The sequence below is a fragment of the Sander vitreus genome, chromosome 7 (genome assembly GCF_031162955.1).
Source record: "Sander vitreus isolate 19-12246 chromosome 7, sanVit1, whole genome shotgun sequence".
NCBI classification, from domain to species: domain Eukaryota; kingdom Metazoa; phylum Chordata; class Actinopteri; order Perciformes; family Percidae; genus Sander; species Sander vitreus.
Genome location: NC_135861.1, coordinates 25,063,445 through 25,084,996, shown reverse-complemented (window position 1 = coordinate 25,084,996; position 21,552 = coordinate 25,063,445). Strand labels below are relative to the sequence as shown.

Genomic DNA, 21,552 nt, shown 5'->3' with positions numbered 1-21,552 from the left:
TTAGTTGTGGAAAGTAACTAAGTACATTTACTCAAGTACTGCATTTGTATTTTACTTGAGTATTTCCATTGTATGCTACTTTATACTGGAAGCCAGTATTGTACTCTTTACTCCACTACATTTATTTGACAACATTAGTTACCAGTTAGTAGTTAGGAGTTGCCGATCCAGATGCTTGTTAATGCATCACTAATTATAATTACAGTGATATAATATATATTATGCTGAAATGGGACATATTGCATAAAGATTACTTTTACTTTTGGTACTTTAAGTACATTTTGATGCTGATACGTTTGTACTTATACTTTTAATAAGCCTAGGACTTTTACTTGTAACAGAGTATTTTTTACACATATTGCCGTTTTTACTTAAAGGTCCCATATTATGCTCATCTTCAGGTTCATACTTGAATTTTGGGTTTCTACCAGAACATGTTTACATGCTTTAATGACACATTATTTTTCTCATATTGTCTGTCTGAATATACTGTACCTTTATTATTCACCCTCTGTCTGAAACGCTCCGTGTCAGCGTTTCATGGTCTTCTCCATCTGGGCTCTGGAAATCTCACATTTTACAATATGCGACCTTTAAACGTACAATATGTAACTTTCTGACGCTATAGGTCTCTCAATCAAAACAATGGATGGTAAACACAGACTTTTGACATTGGGAAGTTGCGTGGAATTATGGGAGTTGTATTTTTTATTATTAAACACCATCCCCGATTAAAATGCATCTGTTCACGGACAAGTTTAGCTGACCAGTTAGCTAGTGAGCCAGCAAGCTAACATTAGCCAGAGGGTAAAACCACACTATCACAATATATTTCACATGTCAATGTCACCTTTTAGACATAGGCGCGGGAAGTAGGGGTGCTGGAGGTGCTGCAGCACCCCCTGTTGGTGCGGCAGCACCTCCTGTTAGCAAACTGCGATGACAATAAAATGATCGCTTATAAATATCTCTGGTTGTTTCTGTTCCACGACATTTTGTATGTCATGTTTGGGGTGTGGGATGAAGAGAGGGATAAGTTTAGTAACAAGAGGGCTTTTCACCGGGGTGGAACAGCTGATCTCTTCACCGAGGTGGAACAGCTGATCTCTTCACCGAGGTGGAACAGCTGATCTCTTCACCGAGGTGGAACAGCTGATCCACTTGTGCCTCTGTTTACCAGTGTCTGCTGCTGGCTCCGAAAGGTCTTTCTCAGCTCTTCGCCGCCTGAAAACCTGGCTCCGTAGCACTATCACTCACAGTAGACTTTCACATATCGCACTGCTTCACGTCCACAAAGACATTTTGGATGGTCTGATATTCAGGGTCTTACACCTGCACTGTGTGCTAGCCAGGCTCCCTGTGGATCCCCACACCTCCTCCTCTCTGGTCATCTCTGCTAAATGTTTTTTCTGCTAAAACAAGTTGTCAGGTTGCTGTTAATCTCCATTTTGGTTCTATTGCAGTTTGTGTGTTTATTTAGATTCCTTTGGATACTTGTGTCTCCTTTACTCTATCCATCTACTTATTTTCCATATAATTTTGTACAAAAAAAGCTAAAAGCTAAAGCGATTATCAGCTGTACAGCTGATGATCGCTTTAAACACTCATTTTATGTTTTATATGCCCATAGTTCCTCCGTGAACCGGAGATTGTTTAACCGCACCTTTGGCCACCTGTCAGGATAGGGTGATAAAGAAAGAGGTGGATGATATGTGGTTTGATTATTCTCCTGCACTGTTAGGCAGTGACAAAGAAGGATCAGCTGAGAACAAGGCACCTAGCGTTAGTCAGAGGATTACTGCTCTAAACATGCAACCTGAGACATACACTTGATAATGTTATGTGTTTAGAGCACACACTGGGAAAGCTGTCTTCCACTTTGTCTGATCCAACTCTGTCAGTCATGGTTGCAGTCGGCAGGGATGCAGCTTTACCTTGGGTGTCACAATGGGACACAGTCAACTGTCAATTTGACAAAGGCACAGCAGTCAGAGAGCGAGTTTAATCCAAACCTGTTGAAGTCAGTTGAGAAATCCTTTGAAGCTGCAGGACGCTGGTTTAAGAGAAGTTAATAATGGCTGATAATCATGGCAACCACTTCAATGCTCCAATGATGACAAAGGCACACTGGAAGAAACCCAGCCATGTAAGTAGCTTTACTTTAGGAACATGCTGGATGGAAAAACATCACTGAATTGCAAACTACAGAGGACATTTACAAGCCTTTCTGCACAGGCTTAGACAACTGCCTTTCTAGACTGAAACTAAAGTTGCGAATGAAAAAACCTGACAGTTGATGTTGCTTGTTTATTGAACTGATGAGCTAAAGTGAAGTCCAATGTAGGGGACCATTTCTAAACAAAATAATATTTATCTCAGCTCCTAATCTCTGGTTAATGTTGAAGCTGGAGTTATTTACTTTCAGGGTTTGTGGCAGACTATTGTTTGCACATGGTGAAGGACTTTACTCATACTCACTGAAAGCTAAGACGAGATTGCTCTGTACACAGACTATGCAGGCTTTACTGCTGAACCTTTCAGCCTCCACTTGAGTACTCCAAACTGACTATTTTATGGACTGTTGTAATTCACCAGAGTTGTCATGCTCAAGGGATGCGTGCGAGTTTTGTATGTGAAAATTTAAGGGACAATTATACCAACAGCTGTGGTTGGGATCCAAAGAATTAGGCAGATGTTTAGTGTGGAGGAGCCGTTCTGTCACACATGGATGTGTAATAGTGTGACAACCACAAGAGATCCCATACTGCTATCAGGTAAAATGTAAATTAACATAAATACAAGTAAATATAAGGCTCTACTCTGGTGTTTTTGTGAGTCATGTGAACAACTGACACTGTACAACACTGAGTAATGGGACAACCTGAATGACAATGTTCAATATTTGAAAGAAATGTTTTAAGCAATTAACCATGATGTTCTGTTTAGTGTCCTTCTCTTTAGCAGCTGAAAAACACCGTTAACACCGTTTTATCACTTTACTAGGTCATGAGTACGGTGGCTGATAGGGGCAAATGCCCTGCAACTTAAGAAAACACACACAAATAGACAAAATACAAGCAAATTAAGAAAACAACTTCATTAATTTGACAACACATGTGCAGCATTCAGCAAATACACATATCACAACCAAATACATAAACGCACTGCAAATACACACAACACAACCAAATACATAAACGCACTGCAAATACACACAACACAACCAAATACATAAACGCGCTGCAAATATGAAACGATGGAAAAAGAAAAGCACACAAACCCAGAAAACAAATGCAACAAAAAAAACGCTGCATCCAGATTACACAACGGAAGTTCTCCAGACCTCTAGAGGGAGCAGCTAGTGGAACAGCTGGATTTTCAACCCCACGGGGAGAGAGCGCTCTGCCTTTTTATTAGAGTCGGGTATGGCTGCAGCCTGGAGAACTCCATAGACTGTATATTAAATTAATATTATTATTATTATTATTAATAACATAATATATTAATAATATACAGTCTATGCTCCCATCTCATGCCCTCCCGGCTGGTGCCGTCCCCGAGCTTCGGCTTTTCAAAATAAAAGCTTGCGTCTGGTCCGCTATGTGTTTGTACTTTGGTGTGTTGGATGTTTGTGAACTAAACAGTATGGCAATCATGCTAATGAATACAATAACTTTTTCAGCAGATGTCTTACTTACAACACGATGGAGTTAGCAAAGCAGTTTTGTGTTTATATGTGCGAGCAGGATTTATTCAGTTTGATAAATCCCACGGTAAATTGGCTGGTTTACTAAACAGGGAGGGACTATAAATCCTATCTGTTTTTTGTATTTTAAGAGCGAATTGCTCCACAATATGAATACAGATTGATCACTTATTTTGTTGGTAACCGTTGTTGTATAATCACAATATTACACTTGAGGAGGCCTATACTTCAGTAATGCGTCTTTCGGACCTCGAAATTAAACCCTCTCATGTAATATGGCTTAAACAAACATCAACGTTAAACGCTGATGCAGTTTTAAATGTTTTATTACCTGTGACCTGAGCCGAGACACACCCACCAAACAAGAGAAAACATATCTCAAACATAGACTTAATATTTACAGTCTATGCAGTTGCTCTCTCTCTCTCTCTCTCTCTCTCTCTCTCTCTCTCTCTCTCTCTCTCTCTCCGTGGGGTTGAAAATCCAGCTGTTCCACTTAGCTGCTCCCCCTGCTGCACGTGTTGTCAAACTAATAAAGTTGTTTTTCTTTTTGCATCGCTTCTTTTTTCGGAGTTTGCGTTCTTTTCTTTTTGCATCGTTTTTTATTTGCAGCGCGTTTATGTATTTGGTTGTGTTGTGTATTTTTGCAGTGCGTTTATGTATTTGGTTGTGTTGTTGTTAGGGAAAGCTGGAGAAAATGTGGACCCAAAATGCAGGAGCGGAAACTGAGAAACGTTAGAAGATGATTTAATAAAAATAAAAGTATACAAAACCTCCTGGTTGTGTTGTGTGTATTTGCAGCACGTTTGCTGAATGCTGCACATGTGTTGTCAAATGAATGAAGTTGTTTTCTTAATTTGCTTGTGTTTTGTCTATTTGTGTTTGTTTTCTTAAGTTGCAGGGCGTTTGCCCCTGTCGGCCACCGTACATGAGTCTTCCGAATTTTATGTAAATAGGTGATAAACGTGAATTCAATTCAGTTTTTTAAAGAAGAGGACAGATCACATTAATAAAATGCATGGTTATACAGTACATGGGTTAAAAATGACAGAATTAGCCAAAAGGCTATTTTTCATCTGAAGTCCCTTGGCCTCGATGTTAAAAAGGCTTTTTTTAATGCAAAAAAAAAAAAGATATGACATATTTCCACTACAGCAAAATGTCACATTACTTCTGTTTGGGGTTTCTGAGTTTCCCAACTGGTTGAATGCAGAGGATTGTCATCTTCTCTATATCTATGATTAGTGTTGACAGTACCTTTAATGCAGCACTATCCCTCCAAAATCCCTGGATTCCTGTGTTTGGAGTTTAATAACGTTTTCATGAAGTCTAACAGGGAGATAGACCTCTCTAGAGGTATAAATCACCTCTGACACTATGTAGAATAACATGCATTTCTTTGCACATGAAATATTTGTTCATGCTTAACCTAACGTACACTATTTCCTTATTTGGTGTAATAACAATGTTTCATGGTCCTTTCATGTCATCTTAATGAAAGATTCAAGCCCCGTTTGTGGCAAAGGGAAGGGTTACCACTTCAATAATTGTCTACATATTAGGTTTTAATAAGTTTAGAAGCAAAAAGAAACATATTTAAATTCACACATACAGCAATGGGGTCTGTGTGACCCCAAACAATAAGGAAGTGAGGTCAACAAAGGGTTAAATGTTGTTTTCTGTCGCTGGATGGAGTGTGCTAAACAGGGTTGAACTCTAATAATCAGACTCACTGCTGTATATATATATATATATATATATAAAATTAACCTCAGCACCCAAAAAAAATGAACTCAGAACATTTCATTTCACTCTCTTCTCTCCAGACTCCAGATATATTTGCAATGATTGAAAAGATACAGGTAAGATGACGCGTTAATCTTCGTATTTTTGTCTCGGCTTTCTAAGCTGTACTCACTAAGCAACTAACCAGTGAGTGTGTCTCTAATGCTGCAGTAATTTGGCCCTCTCCTCGGCTACAATACTTCTGTACATGAAGCATATTGAGTCTGGTTGTTTCAGAGGAGACTTGTCAGAGCATTATATGTGTTTCTCAGCTGTTAACATTCTGGTTGTAACACTGGCTAACAGCGCTGTTGGCTTATTATCTCACCTCCAAAACTGTCTGCTGGTTTCTTACCGCTTTGAAAGGATGATTGTTAATCTTAACAGGTTTTATGATAGAGCTTATCGAAACTCTATAACTCTAATAATGTTTTTATTGCATTAGGACAGTCATAATATAGCTTTCAGTGACCACAACATCTTTCCCGTCTGTTGGCTTTAACTTAGTATTAGAAAAAGAAAATCCCTCTTCAATCGGGTGTGTGATTCAGGACTGTGTTTTTTCCACAGTCAGACTTATATATCAATGTGATGTATTGTATTCTATGACGCCAGGCCCAGGCGCCATCACCTAGCTCAGATTTAGTATCACTGCATCTCTTTCTCTGCGTTGGTCCTCTCTTTTACACCACTCAGATCCAGTGGGTGTTTCAGTGTAGGAGCGTCACTTAGCTCAGCATCTTTTTTAATCCCTGGCGTATTATTACCACACTTCCTCTGTGTGCTAACAGATGTTTCAGTCACTCCCAAGTGCCTGCTCTTTAGCATCCTTTAATTGTCTTTCGGTATCTGCTCTCTGTGTGTGTAATGCATCTCTTTCTGTATCTTTCCATCTGTCCCACTCTGACTTTGCTTGGTTGCCTCAGCCTGCTGCATATGTCTTGGGAAAACTGTATCATTATATGATGAAGTTGATCATTCTCTCTTATTTTGTTTTATTGTGGTCTTTTAGGACATGATTGTTATGTAAATTGTTTTTTATGTTGAATCGTGTGTTTGAATGTAGGCATTTGTGTTGACTTCTTTGAAAGCAAGTCCAGCCGCTGTCGATGACTGAGTGTGAGCCTTTTCTCTCTCTCTCTCTCTGCGTTTCTTATCTCGTCCTCTCCTCTCTCTAGGGCAAAAGGATGGATGAGCAGAGGTGCACCTTTCCTCCCCCACTCAAGGTACGACTCTCCATGTAGAGACACAGTTTTATTCACGTGGCACGGTCATTGTCTTGCGACTGCTCAGCCATATCTCGCCCTGCCAGACATGCTGATTACTTATGCACACCGGAGCACAGTGTTATTCATGATGCAGCGCAATGCTCTCAAGCCTTGTCATCATTTTTATATCAACAGAGTTAGTTAGGATTCAAAATCATACACCTCTGATGCTACACTCTGCAGACGGAAATGGTGAAATATTAGCAACAAAGATTTTAACAGGCTATGATGATAATTTAATGCAGTATTTTAAACCATCAATGTGCCAAATAATGGCAATACTTTGATCAAGCAATGCATTGATTCCTATGTAGTTGCCAAACTGTTTTTTTATGGCATAACAGTTTTGCAATTACTCTGAATCAGTGTCCTTTGGGATTACAGAGTTGGACACTGTGGTTGTTTTTATTCTTTGATGAGAAAACAAAGCTTGTTGTCCTTGTTTTTTTCAGACAGAGGAGGACTACATTCCATACCCAAGTGTCCATGAGGTAGGATGATGATGTGCTGCAGTAGCACTTTTCACCATTTAGTATTTGTGTATCTCTGAGACATCAGTTACATTTCATTTGTGTCCCGGAATGACTTTCCCATTTACACCGTTCTGTTTTATTGCATTTTGGGGCAGGTGTTGGGCAGAAAAAGCCCCTTTCCTCTCATCCTCCTCCCACAGTTTGGGGGTTACTGGATCGAGGGGACTAACCATGAGATGAGTGACACAGTGGAAACAGAACAGCCACAGCCTCAGTCTCTGAACACCCGCACCAAGCTGGAATGTAACACGACAGCTACGATCTTCCGGAAACACTTCTTGGGAAAGGTTAGCCATTTTGTCACAACACAGCGAACATTTGTTTTTACACAATGTATACATTTACCTTTTAATTGTCTTCTTGAAAAAGCAAACAATACACTGACAATTTAAGCAAGTTCAAAGACAACCTTTTATGAAAACACAATTATTAAAACAAAGACTAGACAACATGGACAAGACACTGAATATATAAAAAGAATAAAAAACAATATTAAGAAAAGAAAAAAGGGGTTGGGGGTTGATGCCAAAAGGCCAATACACATTCATTTCTTAACATATAATAATTTATTAAACAAGTTCATACACATACACCACCGGTCAAAAGTTTGGGGTCACTTAGAAATTTCCATTCCATTACATTACAGACAGAATACCATCTGAGATCAGTTGCATTGTTTTTTTAACCAGGGCAGCAGTTTTCAGATTACATTATGTGTTTACATAATTTCAAAAGGGTTCTCGGCTGTTGTAGAAAGAAGTGGCTGATCTTTAATGCAATATCTACATTTCCCATTATCAGCAACCATTCATCCAATGTTCAAAAGGCACATTTTGTTTACTAATCTGATATCATTTTAAAAGGCTAACTGAGAAAACATTGGAGAACCCTTTTGCAATTATGTAAGCACATAATGTAATCTGAAAACTGCTGCCCTGGTTAAAAAAAACAATGCAACTGATCTCAGCTGGTATTCTGTCTGTAATGGAGTGGAATGGAAATTTCTAAGTGACCCCAAACTTTTGACCGGTAGTGTACGTTTATTTTTCAGACTGAAACATTTCCTCCATCTTCTTTCATGTAGTTGTAAATTTGCTCTTAACGCAAATGTATTTTGCTCTATTTTACCTATTATTTCTTACCAACTGTGGATGCATGCTTTAAAGCAGAAATACAAATTATATTAAAAAATAATTATGCACAAAAGTTTATGTAAGTATGTGTCATCCTTACACTGAATTTGTGTTAGTATTCTACCAAGTAATACAAAACCAAGCAAAACTAAAAGAATATGACTACGTAGACCATGGTTTCATCTTCTCCAACATGTTGATGTCACTACTAAATTATATTTAGCTTGTTAGATTGTAGTGATAGAACAGCACATCTGTATTTCCCACATGTTTTCTCTCCAGAAACTGGATGCAGTAGTTGTATGTGTTGTTCTCCACCATTGCTGATTAGTTACGCATATTACTAGATCTCCTTCCCATCTTAGCTTAGCTTGTACATCTTCATCTTGTCCCTGCTTTTAATTTGATTTTTTAAAATGAGTTTGTTCATCGTTTTTCCCATATTCAATTTCTATGTTCGCAATCATGCAATGAAATGTAATGATAGGAACATGAAACAGTCACATTCATTGAACAATAAAGGCAGTTCCACACATTTGTAAACGGTGTGTTCTAAAACTGCCTTCAAAGTGATGTTACTGAAGTCATTCTCATGACGCTTCCTTCCTCCTCAAATGAGCCTCATTACTCTCATAAAATATTTCACTTCTTGCTCATTATAGTAATAAAATGAATGAGCAATAAGCGTATCCCAGCAGAATAAACCACTAACAGCGACCAGACTCGCTGTTTGGCATCTCATAAAGATGCATTTGGCTTTGCCACCTGTTCTTACACACTGATAATACGAACAAATTTGATCTGCCTGTAGTAGACAGAAGAAGGATATGGGGGGTAATGACTGGAGAGCATGCACATGTGTGTGTGTGTGTGTGTGTGTGTGTGTGTGTGTGTGTGTGTGTGTGTGTGTCTGACACAAACTGTGTTTGTTTATAGACATAAACTAATGGTCGTATCCTTGTACTGTTCCCTCAGGAACACTTTAATTACTATTCAGTGGACAGCGCCCTTGGACATCTGGTGTTCTCTCTAAAGTACGATGTTATTGGTGACCAGGAACATCTCCGTCTGATGCTCAGGTAATGCTCATTACGAATACATGGCGCAGTACAATCTGGCTTCATTTACAGAGGAACATCTTTAAATCTGTTGTGTCTGCACATCAACATTGAATGTGTAAACTCATATATATATATATATATATATATATATATATATATATATATATATATATTTTAAATATATGCAGATATATATGCAGAATAATTCACTTTCTTTGTTCCTAAATACCCAGTATTGACTGGATAAGTCAATACAGAACGGGTGTTATCATAAGAGTCATAAAGCGAGAGAATGTCAACAGCACTGTCATTTCCACAGCAGAGTAACAGATGGACTATTTAGGCCAGCCAGTGGGCGGGGATGGAGGGAGGGAGGGAGGGTGAGAAGGCAAAGAGAGGCGAGGGTTTTTTCCCATCTGATCTCACATTATATGGCTTTGAAACCACACTGATTGATTCATGACTTCACCAGGACCAAGCTGAAAACCTACCATGATGTGATCCCTATTTCCTGTCTGACAGAGTTTCCCAATGTGGTCCAAATGGCCAAGGTAAAAAGAGATGTTATATTATGCAGAGATTGATCTGCTGTGATAGTATCAAACCACTTTGTAACATCCCCTCTCTCTTTCTTTAAATCTAAGCTCGTCTGTGAAGAGGTCAATGTGGACCGCTTTTTTCCTGTCCTTTATCCAAAAGTAAGATCTGGTTTGGTTTGTATAGTTGTAGCTGCTGAATGTGTCCTTTCCAGTACCACACATTGGATAATTTAAATGATATGGCTGCAATTATTTAAGTCTGTCTTAAAACATTAATCAGGCGCCCACAGGGAACACTGTCTGGGGAAACAAAAAGAGGGAATTGAATAATAAAAACACGATAACTTGATTTGTCTAACTCAGACTGCTAAAGCTTCATGTTAGCTTCAGATAGATGTTTTGTGGATTTTGTCCCCCATCACTTACATTGTTAGCAAGAGATCTCTTAATGGCCTGTATAAACAGAAGGAATGGTTACAGCAAGCAACATCGGTTTTAGTGTTCATATGGGCAACTGACTATTGTTTTAAAAGACAGACTTAAAAAAAACTGGAAACCTATCTGTTAATGTTTCTTTTTTTTTTTTTTTACAGGCTTCAAGACTTATTGTCACTTTTGATGAACATGTGATAAGCAACAATTTCAAGTTTGGGGTCATTTATCAAAAGTTTGGACAGGTGAGCTATACATTTTGGATTTAAACTAAAAGGAAAGATGCAATTGTTTGATCAGAGACGGCTCTGTTAATGTGCAATAACTGCATCCTTTACATTAATTGTATCCAGTCTGTGAAGAATCATAATGTATCAAACATTGCAATTTGTGATTTGTTTAAGGAAGCTGATTGTCTTAATTGTGTCTTTCAGTCCAGTCCAGCCCAGTAACCGTGGCTGTCATCAACACTCCCTCTCATTTTTGAGGCAATCACAGCCCTCTTGTTTACTATGTGGGGACAGAGGATACATTGAATGCTTTGCTGAGGGCACTTGCTCCATTAAATGGAGACCTCAGTGTGTAGAGATCTGCACGGCTGATTCCTTAAAGCCTGCAGTAGTCTAAATACATTGTAAAAAAAATTGTAAATAAGCCAAGGGCCATCTCACAAAGGCAATGAGGGATCCTCTGCTCATCCTTTCGGACATTTTCTATTCAAGGGGGGTGCTAAGTGGAGAAAGGCACGATGGTTAAGTAGGCGTATTGCATCCAGGAAACAAAACAGAAATACTCAATAAGCGACAGAAGCTTCTTCTCAGACAGGCTTTTGTGTTCACATCACTGCTTCACTTGCTGTCAATAGATGATTAACTGTCAGTCTCAGCTGATCAAAACCTTCTGCTATACATCTGAAATGCAAATGAAGGGTGTTTAAACCAGAGTGCCAAACACACACCAGAAGCACTCCACTTCCTGCATTCAGTTATTGACCCGAATGATCTGTAGCAATAAAAAATAAACACACACACTTTACATAAAATACTCATCGTGCCATTGCTGGCACTGTAGTATGCAAATGTTACCCCTTATGATCCATTTTCTTTTTGCTTCTCAGACATTGTTTTTGCTGCTTTTGTATTTCTAATGCAGACATAAGTGCTGTTATTACTGGACACTAACATTGTAGCATACAGTACACAGTCTACCTTACAAATCATCCCCAGCGCTGCTGCTGAAATCATTTTGTCCTCCAAGCCTTGATGTTTATGATGATGATGTTTATGATATTGATGAGTTTTTGTTTTGTTTTGTTTTGTTTTTACTGGATACAGACTTCAGAGGAAGAGCTGTTTGGAAACAGTGAAGAGAGTCCTGCCTTTGTAGAATTCCTGGAGTTTCTAGGAGAGAAAATTGAGCTGCACAACTTTAAAGGGTAAGGATCTATCTCTGGTTTAAAGGCACTATGTATACTCTACCATACATTTCATAACATGATGCCAACCACAATTCAAATTCCCTCAGGCTAGCTACAGGAATGATGGTCATGGTACTGCAGTGGGATGGTGGAGAATATCTTGTTAGACATGGTTCTGTTTTCTGCAGTTTCCGCGGAGGGTTAGACGTGACTCACGGGCAGACTGGCGCGGAATCTGTCTACTGCAACTACCGTAACAAAGAGGTCATGTTCCACGTGTCCACAAAGCTGCCTTACACAGATGGGGACACCCAGCAGGTACTGTAATACAATGCCAGACTAACGCACCTTTCATGATTCACTGCAAGCAGTCAGACAGGTTCCATCTGGTTATTGTAGTGCCATATTCTGCATGTCCCTCCCTGTTGTGCCAAACACCTGCAGCATACGTTATATTGGCAACAATCCCTACTAGTAGTAAACATGGATCACTTTAAATGTATGCTTTAGTGTCTGCATATGTGAGCAGCACACCTCCCTCACAGTTATTTAAATCACACTGCTTCTCCGCCTCACATGTTCACACAAACACTGATTAATTAGCACATGCTCTCACACCATTTGCTGTTGTGGTTTGTACAAACACAGATGAGGCAAGGTCTACTCTATATGTTCAGTTTCCCCAGCTGTAATGGGTGTTGTTCGGCATTGGCTCCTTTGAGAAACAGCACTCCCTGGCGGTGTTTCACAAACTCACGTGCATTCGATTGTGAGACAGGGAGGAGGAAAAATGAAGAGTAAGCACTTCTTTGTAATTAAATAATGTCTATAGTCTGCACAAATCAGGGATAAATTATACAATAAAAAAAGAAAAGCAATCGTCATTTAATCTTCTTTATCAAACACAAATACTGTATACTTCCTATCTTTTCCAATCCCTCAGTAGTTTCACACAATTTATTAGCTGTGTTCATTTGGCCATATGCTGGATTTGCAAGCATTGTGTTGTCATTGGTGTTAAAAAAGTATTATTTTTGTGGCCGGGTTAGCTCAGTTGGTAGAACAGGCGCATATACTGAATGTCGAGGTTTACTCCTCGATGCAGCAGCCGTGGATTCAACTCTGACCTGCGTCCCTTTGCTGCATGTCATTCCCCCTCTCTCTCCCCGTTCATGTCTTCATCTCTCCTGTGGAAGTAAAGGCCTCAAAATGCCCAAAAAATAATCTTAAAAAAATAAATTAAAAAAAAGTATTCTTTGAATTAGACTTGGCTTTATCAACAATTAGTAGGAATGTCAACAAAAGGGTTTCTTACTTTCAATTCAAGGGAGCATTAAATGTGTCCTCATAATTGTGGCTTTCTGAAACCAGCAGCTAACAAATAGCATTCATACATATCATCCAGTGCTTGGCATCAGCATTCTTTCTTGCATATTTGCATAAACTTAACTCTAAGTTAATTTGTCACAAGTTGCTATGTGTCTGGTGTGTTGCAGTTGCAGAGAAAGAGGCACATAGGGAACGACATTGTGGCCATCTTATTCCAAGAGGAAAACACTCCCTTTGTACCGGACATGATCGCCTCCAACTTTCTCCATGCCTACGTTGTGGTCCAAGTTGTCAACCCCTGCACTGACAATGTTCTCTACAAGGTGACTTTTTTTCCCTCACTGTGGGCTGACTTTGCTTCTTTGTGATAGATACTTGATTAAACTTGATCTTACTGTTAATTCGTAGGTGTCAGTGACAGCACGGGATGATGTACCTTTCTTTGGTCCGGCCCTCCCAAACCCTGCTGTCTTTAAAAAAGTAAGAGAAAGAACATCTTTTATACCTGAACTTTTGCATCCCCAAGCCAGTGCACTTTCCCTCTCTTGGTCATCATTGTGTTTTCCAAAATGATGTCTTGTCTCTTACCTCATCTCCTTTTCCAGAGCCCTGAATTTCATGAATTCCTTTTTACGAAGCTCATCAATGCAGAGTATGCCTGCTGCAAAGCAGAGAAATTTTCCAAATTAGAGGTAAGTTGTTTAAAAACAATTAAAACATTTCTGGAATTTTGAAAATATTCGTTTCATTTTCCTCTCTCTCTCTCTGTGTGTGTGTGTGTGTGTGTGTGTGTGTGTGTGTGTGTGTGTGTGTGTGTGTGTGTGTGTGTGTGTGTAAGGAACGAACGAGGTCGGCCTTGTTAGAGACCCTTTATGAGGAGCTCCATGTGAACAGTCAGGCCATGATGGGTGTCGGAGGAGACGACGACAAACTGGAAAATGGCAGTGCAGGAGGAGGGGGCTTCTTTGAGTCCTTCAAGGTAACTGGAGAGGCAGCAGCAGAGACTGGGGGGTCAAACTGACAGCTTCACTTTCTGCAACTCTCTGCTTCAAGAAAACAACATGTTTGCATAAACAACGTCCTTTGTAATTTTTTCAAATCTACATTTTAGTTATGCCAGCCCTAAGATAGAAACACTGTTGATAACTTTGACGGCAATTTGAGGTCAAGCTTAGATTTATCTCCATTAAAGAAGTAGTTTAGAAGTAGACATTTTGGGAATTATGATTATTGGCTAGATGATAAGATTGATACCACCTGTGTGTCTGCTAAATATAATGCGGTTAGCTTAGCTTAGCGTATAAACTAGAAACGGGGGTAAACAGTTGGCCTAGCTCAGCTGGACTACATCTTTGGACAGAAGAAACCATATTACTCCCCATCAAACCACAAATTATCCTTTTTACACTTTGGCTTTTGTATGGATTAAATCAAATTAGAAAGTATGTGTTAATTAGCGAGCATTAGAGGTGCTAGGTGCATCTAGGCTAGCTCTCCCCTCCTGATTTTGATCAACTCTTGGCAAGAAAGCAAACAAGTGCATTTCCCAAAATGTCGAACTATACCTTTAAGTGTCACTATAAGATCATTATTACCGCACAGGTATCAGTACAGTAAAATTGGCATCTACAGTAGTTACAGTAATCAGTTTTTGTACCAGATGTTTCTTCTGTGGATGTAAAAAAAAAGGGTGTCTTCTCTCTGGCAGTCTCTTAGGATTGTTTTTATCTTTATGCCAGCTGTGGGTCGAGGGTTTATCATTCTCCCTCTCTATCAATCTTTATTAATTTAAATGAAGAGAAGCTCTGCTGCTCTGTCCTGCTGGAACACACCACTCTTGGCTTCCCAGCTTTTCTTCCTCCTGCCTCCATGCTGTTTTGTGCTGATGTGCTCTCCGCATGTGCCAGTGTTGAGTCACTAGTCCATTATTTACTTGGTTCTGTCATCTTTTTATGTCATAATATCAAAGTGAATGGATAGATTTCTTTCACCATCAGATGCCTTTGCCTCTTCACTCTGTCTTTTCCATGCCTGCAAAGAGGTGCACTGGGCTTTAACCTCTCCTGGCTGTGTTTAAACTCAGTGTGATCAGACATCTGTCAGCCACTTGGTCCTTCTACTTCCGCTCTCTTCTCTTACCACCTATCTAACATAATGACTCATCGGAATCCCCCCTCTGGGCATTAAAGCTTAGCAATGTTCTCTGTCGCTTCCTTGTCTGTCAGGATTAGCATCAGGCCAGCGCTCTCTGCCTGTAATGGTCAGTGGTCAGGGACAGCCCCGAGGCTCCTCTCGGCCTGTAACGCCGTACAGCGATGCTGAGTGGTCACAGGGGTCAGCGTCATCTGAATGTATCTCCTCCTCCTCGTCTTTCTCTGTAGCGGGTGGTCCGCAGCAGGAGCCAGTCTATGGATGCCACGGGTCTTACTTTCAAGAAGCAGCACACATTCTCCACTAGCTTCAACAGCAGCTTTAACCACGAGCCCGCAGAGAGCCCCAAATTCCCAGGGATAGTAAGTACAGCCCCACTCCACCTGGTCTTGAGTGAGGCCAGTCTCGCTCCCTTTGCCCCCCCCTAAGCAGTTCTACTCAAGTTCATGCCCCCTTCTCCCTCACTGGTCTGCTGCACTCACTTCTCACAGAGAAATGCTCACGTGGAGCATTTATGCCTGGGTCTTAATCTCTGCTCTCACATTGCAATGGTTGCACATTGCCTGCCACCACAAGATGAAGTGACTGGACAATCATATACTTGAATGCTTCTAGGACACAAGGTGAACTTCTCCCCAGGGTTAAAACTGCTTCTAATACTTACTGTTTTTATCTGTGTTCTCATTATTTAAATCCCCATGCATCTGCATTGTCCTTAAGTTCTCACTTGAATTCTAATGAATGTGGGTTGAGTCCTGCGTGTGTGTGTGTGTGTTGGTGTGTGTGTTTTTGTTTAACTATATTCGTGGGGTCCAAAAACCAGGAATACAGTATACTTGTGGGGTCCGGACAGCTTTGCGGGGCCAAAATGCTGGACCCCACAACTTTAAAGGCCTGTTTCAGAGTTAAGACTTGGTTGTAGGATTAGGGATAGAATTAGGTTATGGTGAGGGAAAGGGTTAAGGTTAGGCATTTAGTTGTGATGGTTAAGGTTAGTGTAAGGGGCTAGAGAATGCATTATGTCAATGACGGGTCCCCACAAAGATAGTGCCACGCACTAGTGTGTGTGTGTGTGTGTGTGTGTGTGTGTGCGCGCGCGCGTTTGGAATTTTTTTTTAAATTGTGATTAGGAGAAAATTACTATTTCTGTCATCAAAACCTAGTATCTCCAGATGGCATCTTTTTTGCATTGTTTTTTTTGTTTATATAATTGGTTCTGTAAACACTGTCAAAAGTTGAGTGTTACAAAATCCTTTTTCAACTCAGAGAGAAGCTTTTCATCCTTCAGTCAAAAGTAAAACACACACTTAATTGTAGTTACAAGGTCTTTACTTAACAGCTGTGCATATGATTGCTTGTCTGATATACTGTACACTGTATATTTTGGGGGGCTGTTGGAAGGTATTTTTTAACGGAAATGTTCTGATTTATATGGAAGTAAAAATCATTATGAAACACCCACATTAATACTGTAGTTCTACTTCACATTTAAGATCGCCTTCAAAAATAACTAACCATTATTATTAACCAACATGCTATATTAATGAATGTAACTCAAGCTTGCTTTTTGCCAGTAACCCTGCCTTGATGTGAAACCTAATGTATAACATGCTGTAGGCCCTCCTCTGCTGTTTTTGTCTCCTCTTCATCCTCTTTCTTGCAGGCATATGGCTCACATAACTGACTCATCACTTCTCTATCCCATTCAGCTGTCTGTGTTGCACCCATGGAGCCAAAATGTCCCTTTTCGTATTCTCCAGTTAACACGTGCTTTATATTTTGTTTATGATTGCATGGAATCTCATATTTGTGTATATTTCATGTTTTCTCTCCCCCCCCCCTTTTGTCATCTCTCTCACTCTCTCTCACTCTCTTTCTGTCTGTCTGTCTCTCTCTCTTTCTCTCTTTCTGTGTCTCCTCTTCCTGTGTGTCTTAGTCATTGCTTGTCCCAGGCAAAAGTCCCAGTAAATATGGACGTCGAGGCAGTGCCATAGGGATAGGAACAGTAGAAGAGGTTCATGTCTAATTCTAACTACTCTCTAACTACTCGTTTCTCCTCTTTGCTCCTTTTTTTTGTCTGCATGGCACCACTGCGTCAAGCACTTTTCTCTATACATTTCAGCACTCTGTATTTACAATAGCATGCACTGTGTGTTACAGACAAGAAGCATTGTATAAAGAGCATTATCTCAATCTGTGATAAAAACAAAAGCAGATACAGATATTCTCCTCCACATTTTCTCATTAATTAATTGATTTGTCCTTTACAATATTTGGGATTTTGCATAGGTATACCATCTAGAAATCAGATATGTAGCACATAGACAGTAAAAGTCATATTTGAAGGCTCCCTACTGACTCATATTGATTTTCTTTTATTCTCACTGTCCTATCTGCTTTACTTAAGTATGTGTTTGCCTTCTGTCGCCTTTTACTCTTCTGGGTTTAATTCCAGTATGCTTTTATTCTCTATTTGTTTCAAAATTATGAATATTAATGATTTAATGCTGCCTTACAGATAAATTATTATATATATAAAAAAGCTCCTCCTGCTCTTTGAAGCCACATTAAGTTAAAAGGCTTTTCAAGTTCTTATTTTGAGAGCTTTAAAGGGAGATTGAATGAACAAAGCCGTCGCTGAGAAAGCATATTTAGTGGTAAGCCATGGAGCCCTTAAATCCATCTTTCATCTCCTGCCTTAGTGTGTCATAGTAACAACTCGAAGGAAGCAATGCAATTTAAATGGTTAAGACAAAATAACTCTATTCAGTAATAAATAAATAGATTGAGAAGCTTTTGCGATAAACTTAATATTATTCAAATATATTTTTGATATTAGAAGTATTTTGACTCTGACTGTCTTTCCTCTTTCCCTGGCAGTCTTTGATTGTCCCAGGGAAAAGCCCAACCAGGAAAAAGTCTGGTCCTTTCAGCTCCAGGCGAAGCAGTGCCATCGGTATTGAAAACATCCAAGAAGTCCATGAGAAGAGGTGAGAAACGAGTCTGGCACATTGTGGCTGTATTTATTTATAATGTGTACCATGTATCTTTTTCATCTAAAGCCTTGTAATCGCTAACTAATAGGGGTGGAAATCACATGGTACCTCCTGATATGATACACTACGTGGCTCACGATATCACACCACCATATCACGAAACAGCAATTTTGCGATAATCAATATATTGCTATACAATCCGATAATGATACATCATGATATCGGTGTAGCTATGAATACAAAATGCCCATGAAAAGGTTAAGTGCAGGTTTTCTCTCTTTATTCACTGCAAGTCCAAACTGTTAGAGACATGTTTTTTCAGTCTGTAAATTAAAAAATTACAGCACTATAGAGTAACTATGGGTCCAGACTTTGGACTCAAACCTGGCTGGGGCATCTGTAATTTACCTCAAACTGCTGTCCGCCATCCCGTTGAAAACCTCTTCCTCTTCGGCTAGTTAACTTATGGTCAAGTTTCCCTCATTCATGTGTTGAGCTCTACCTCGGTGAGCCATGAAGTAGCAACGCTGGGAGCAGGGAAATCTACTTTAGAGAGCCTTATTTTATTCATTAAAATATCTTCATTTGGTGCCAGCGTAACGATTCTCTTATCGCATAAAGAAGGATGACATATTGCCGTATCGATATTTTGTCTCACCCCTACTAACTCACGTTCATAATTTACTATTTACTTCTTATCAGTGCATGTGCATTTATTGATTTTGTCTATGTTACACCCTATTTGCTTTTCCTGATATTTTGTACCACGTCTCATGTTGCAGTCGAGAGAGCTCCCCAAATACCCAGAAGACCCCTGACAGCGGTCACGTCTCTCAAGACCCCAAATCTGACAACTCGTCCAATCAGAGCTCCCCCGAGGTGCTTACAACCACCAAGAACAGGTGTGTATAATAAAATAATAACTCAATCACATGGATATATTGATTGTAGAATTCATACCTTGTGTCGCCATACCTGTGTTTGTGTAACCGCTGGGCAATCCTTGGCTGTGGCAGCATGTTGAATGACTGTGTCCTATACATAAGATAAAATCAGGTTTGGCTGTCCTGGAGAGTGATAACCCAGGGTATAGTTCTTATCTCGGTGGCAGGGCCCCATCCATCCCCGAGGGTCATGACCTCTCCCGCTCCTCCTCCAACGCTAGTAGCTTCGCCAGTGTGGTGGAGGAGAACGAGACAGAGGCCACAGAGGACTATGACACAGGCATGGTGAGTGCCCAGAGCATACTAAAAACACCCATGTCACCATGGACACTTTCTGTTTGAACTGCTGTTTCAGGATAGTTAAAACAAGAACAAACGCACACTCAGAAACAGTTTTTAACAAAAAAACATAACTGCACTTAAAGGATGAATCATGCAGTGAATGTCTTGTTTGTGTGGTATGTCTGTGTTTTGTGTTTTTACTTTCTTTAAAAAAAAGTATTAATAAAAAGTAAAAAAGTTTAATAAAGTTTTGTATTTATTTATTCATCTGCTTTGCACTTTTGCTAATGTTTTGCACCGAAAGGACTGAATTCAATTTTGTTGTACATGTACAATGACAATACAGACTATTCTATTCTATATTCAGCATGTAAGAAACAATGTTTCTGCGTCTCTCCTCTGCACTCTCTCCAGGAGAGTCTGTCGTCTGCCGGGACACCACACAAACGAGACTCCTTCACCTACAACACCTGGCTAGAGGACAACATCAGCAGCACCTGTACCAGCAGTCATGGTAGCTCCCCAGGTGAGACAGGTGGGAGGCTTGGAGAAGCAGGTGAAAAATCATTCAACACTTAAAAATGATAAGAGTCTTAAGAGGTTTGTAAAACATATAATGGCTATGTTAACTACTAGTTTGCTCATTTGTAGATTTGTTGATTTATTTGTTTACTTATATAAATACTTCCAAATAGGGGTAGGAAACACATAATTAACAAATGCACAGTGGTGGAGGAAGTATTTACATCATTTACTTAAGTAAAAGTACTAACATCACACTGTAAAAAATACTCTGCTATAAGTAAAGGTTCTGCACTGATAATCTTAGTAAAAGTATGTAAGTGTAATTTGGAAAATGTAGTTAAAGTATTACAGTAAAAGTCCTCAATGCAGAAAATGGCTACTTGACAATTAAAGGTGCAGTAGGTAAGACTTATAAAACTAACTTTCTGTCATATTTACTGAAACTGACCCTATGTTCGAGTAGAACTACATGAAGCAGGTAATTTTAAAAAAACTCCTCTGGCACCACCTACAGCCTGTGGTGCGATTTGCAAAAATCCACAGTTCCCTGTTCAGATGCAACAATCAGGGCCAGGGGGGGTGTCTAACTGCGTGTCAATCACTGCTCAAGCACACACATTCATTCTCCCTTGTGGGGGAGGGGCTTAGGAGACAGTTTTGGGCTTTAGCAAAAAGGGGGGAGGGACTGAGAAGTTGTTGATGTTCAAATGTTTTGGCTAAGTCCCGGATCTTCGCAGTCCTACCTACAGCACCTTTAATTTGTGACACTTTGTGACTGGCTTACTTGCTTGCTAGCCTCTCCGGGAACCATCACCTTATCGTGGTGGAGGGGTTTGTGTGTCCCTATGAACCTGAGGGCTGTGTTGCCTGGAGCCTGGGGCTCCTGGTAGGGTCTGCCATGGCAAAGTGGTCTCAGGCGGGGGGCCAGACTAAGAATGGTTCAAAAAAGTCTCATGAATCAACAAGGAAGGGGAGGAATTACCCACGTGGAGCAAGCCCGGGGCCCAGCATGCGCCTGGTGGCCGGGTTTGCGACGGAGCCCGGCCGGGCCCAGCCCCAAGAAGCTATGTGGCACCCCCCTCTCCATCCCATGGGCCCACCACCTGTGGGAGGAAGTGCTGGGGTCGGGGGCGCTGCCACACGGGTGGCAGGGAAGGTCAGGGGCCTTGATGGGTCATGACCAAAATAACTAGATCGTGGGTACAAGCAGCCAAAATGGGTTTTTCTCAGGAAGGTGGCTGGCGTCTCCCTTAGGGATAGGGTGAGAACCTCCATCACTCGTGAGGAACGAGGAAAGGAGCCAGCTGAGGTGGTTCGGGCAACTGGTAAGGATACCTCCTGGACGTCTCCCTAGGGAGGTGTTCCAGGCACGTCCAGTTGGGAGGAGGCCTCGGGGAAGACCCAGGACTAGGTGGAGGGATTATATCTCCAACCTGGCCTGGGAACGCCTC

The 21,552-nt window shown here is 40.4% G+C and overlaps 1 protein-coding gene across 11 annotated transcripts in view; it reads left to right on the top strand.

Moving 5' to 3' along the window:
• The window catches only part of LOC144521173 (rap1 GTPase-activating protein 1-like), a 49,687-nt gene that overhangs the window by 22,931 nt on the left and 5,204 nt on the right, over positions 1 to 21,552 (top strand). For 2 of the 11 annotated variants that reach the window (XM_078255555.1, XM_078255551.1), the window contains 20 exons: positions 5,533 to 5,568; positions 6,670 to 6,717; positions 7,212 to 7,250; positions 7,388 to 7,579; positions 9,401 to 9,504; positions 9,959 to 10,037; positions 10,131 to 10,184; positions 10,619 to 10,702; positions 11,792 to 11,892; positions 12,063 to 12,192; positions 13,371 to 13,526; positions 13,612 to 13,683; positions 13,809 to 13,895; positions 14,042 to 14,182; positions 15,585 to 15,716; positions 17,291 to 17,368; positions 18,235 to 18,344; positions 19,133 to 19,252; positions 19,444 to 19,579; positions 19,991 to 20,132. In XM_078255555.1, the coding sequence (XP_078111681.1) occupies positions 5,533 to 5,568; positions 6,670 to 6,717; positions 7,212 to 7,250; positions 7,388 to 7,579; positions 9,401 to 9,504; positions 9,959 to 10,037; positions 10,131 to 10,184; positions 10,619 to 10,702; positions 11,792 to 11,892; positions 12,063 to 12,192; positions 13,371 to 13,526; positions 13,612 to 13,683; positions 13,809 to 13,895; positions 14,042 to 14,182; positions 15,585 to 15,716; positions 17,291 to 17,368; positions 18,235 to 18,344; positions 19,133 to 19,252; positions 19,444 to 19,579; positions 19,991 to 20,132 (2,041 nt within the window). Of the gene's footprint in view, positions 1 to 5,532; positions 5,569 to 6,669; positions 6,718 to 7,211; positions 7,251 to 7,387; positions 7,580 to 9,400; positions 9,505 to 9,958; positions 10,038 to 10,130; positions 10,185 to 10,618; positions 10,703 to 11,791; positions 11,893 to 12,062; positions 12,193 to 13,370; positions 13,527 to 13,611; positions 13,684 to 13,808; positions 13,896 to 14,041; positions 14,183 to 15,428; positions 15,564 to 15,584; positions 15,717 to 17,290; positions 17,369 to 18,234; positions 18,345 to 19,132; positions 19,253 to 19,396; positions 19,580 to 19,990; positions 20,133 to 21,552 lie in introns of those variants that run through there. The other 9 variants (XM_078255552.1, XM_078255553.1, XM_078255557.1 and 6 more) reach the window with 9 other exon arrangements.